The 1,167-nt window shown below is 42.1% G+C and overlaps 1 protein-coding gene across 1 annotated transcript in view; it reads right to left on the reverse strand.

Moving 5' to 3' along the window:
• Positions 1 to 483: 483 nt before the first annotated feature.
• The window catches only part of LOC115274997 (olfactory receptor-like protein OLF4), a 1,149-nt gene continuing 465 nt past the window's right edge, over positions 484 to 1,167 (reverse strand). Inside the window, exon 2 of the mRNA XM_029918578.1 lies at positions 484 to 1,151. Within this exon, the coding sequence (XP_029774438.1) occupies positions 484 to 1,151 (668 nt within the window). The remainder of the gene's footprint in view (positions 1,152 to 1,167) is intronic.

The raw sequence follows: 1,167 nt of genomic DNA on the forward strand, positions 1-1,167 counted from the left end.
TTTTTTTTTGCATTGAAGCAAAAGAAAAAAGATAATCACTATGATATATTATATTTCAGAAGAAATTATTATTAAGTGATCCATGTTGTTCTTTAAAATAGGTCAGAATTTCCAAATATTTCACAGCCAATGGAAAGAATATCATTGGGAGAGTAGGAAATGACAAAGGGAAATCTCTTGGATATCAGAGATAACACAAAGTTTGTATGAGCGAGTTACATAAATTGTACAGTGGTTAAAACAAAGAAAAATTCCAGGAAAAAAATAGAAGAGGCATGCTCTGCTCCCACAATTTGATTAACGAACCAAGGGCTGCAGGGGGAGGGGGAGAGGGAAGAGGGGTGATGGTCATGGTGGGGGGCACTTGTGGGGAGAAACACTGGTGTTATATGGAAATCAATTTGACAATAAACTATTAGTATATAAAAAAAAGAATCTCAACATTTGGCTCAGGCTCTGGGACTTGCAATTATGGGCGCTTATTCAGCCCAAGACAATTACCCATTTTTTAGCTGGAATCTCAGAGAATCTCATCAGAGCCCCTTTTATATCTCTGTTCTTCAGGCTGTAGATGAAGGGGTTCAGCATGGGCGTGACCACCGTGTACATCACCGAGGCCACAGCACTGGAGTGGGAGCTCTGAGTGGCAGCAGAGCTAAGGTACACTCCTAGACTTGTACAAAAAAATAGAGAGACCACTGAGAGGTGAGACACACAGGTAGAAAATGCTTTATACTTGCCCTGAGCTGATGAAATCCCACGTATAGAGGAAACTATCTTATAATAAGAGTAAAGGATCCCAATGAAGGGACCACCAGCCAGCAACATAGCTAAAAAATATACCACCATGTTATTGAGAAAGGTGTCAGAACAGGCAAGTTGGATCATCTGATTGAGTTCACAGAAAAAGTGGGGTATCTCCAAGACTGTACAGAAGGACAGTGGCAACACCATTAAGCTTTCTAACAAGGAATGCAGGGCACTCAGGACCCAGGACCCCAGAACCAGCAGTCCACAGAGCCGGGGGTTCATGATGACCATGTAGTGCAAGGGGTGACAGATGGCCACAAAACGGTCATAGGCCATCACTGTCAAGAGAAACATGTCTAATCCTGTAAAGAGTATGAAATAGAACATCTGGGTGATGCAGTCTGCATAGGTTATGAC

Source organism: Suricata suricatta, chromosome 12 (assembly GCF_006229205.1).
Source record: "Suricata suricatta isolate VVHF042 chromosome 12, meerkat_22Aug2017_6uvM2_HiC, whole genome shotgun sequence".
Taxonomy (NCBI): Eukaryota; Metazoa; Chordata; class Mammalia; order Carnivora; family Herpestidae; genus Suricata; species Suricata suricatta.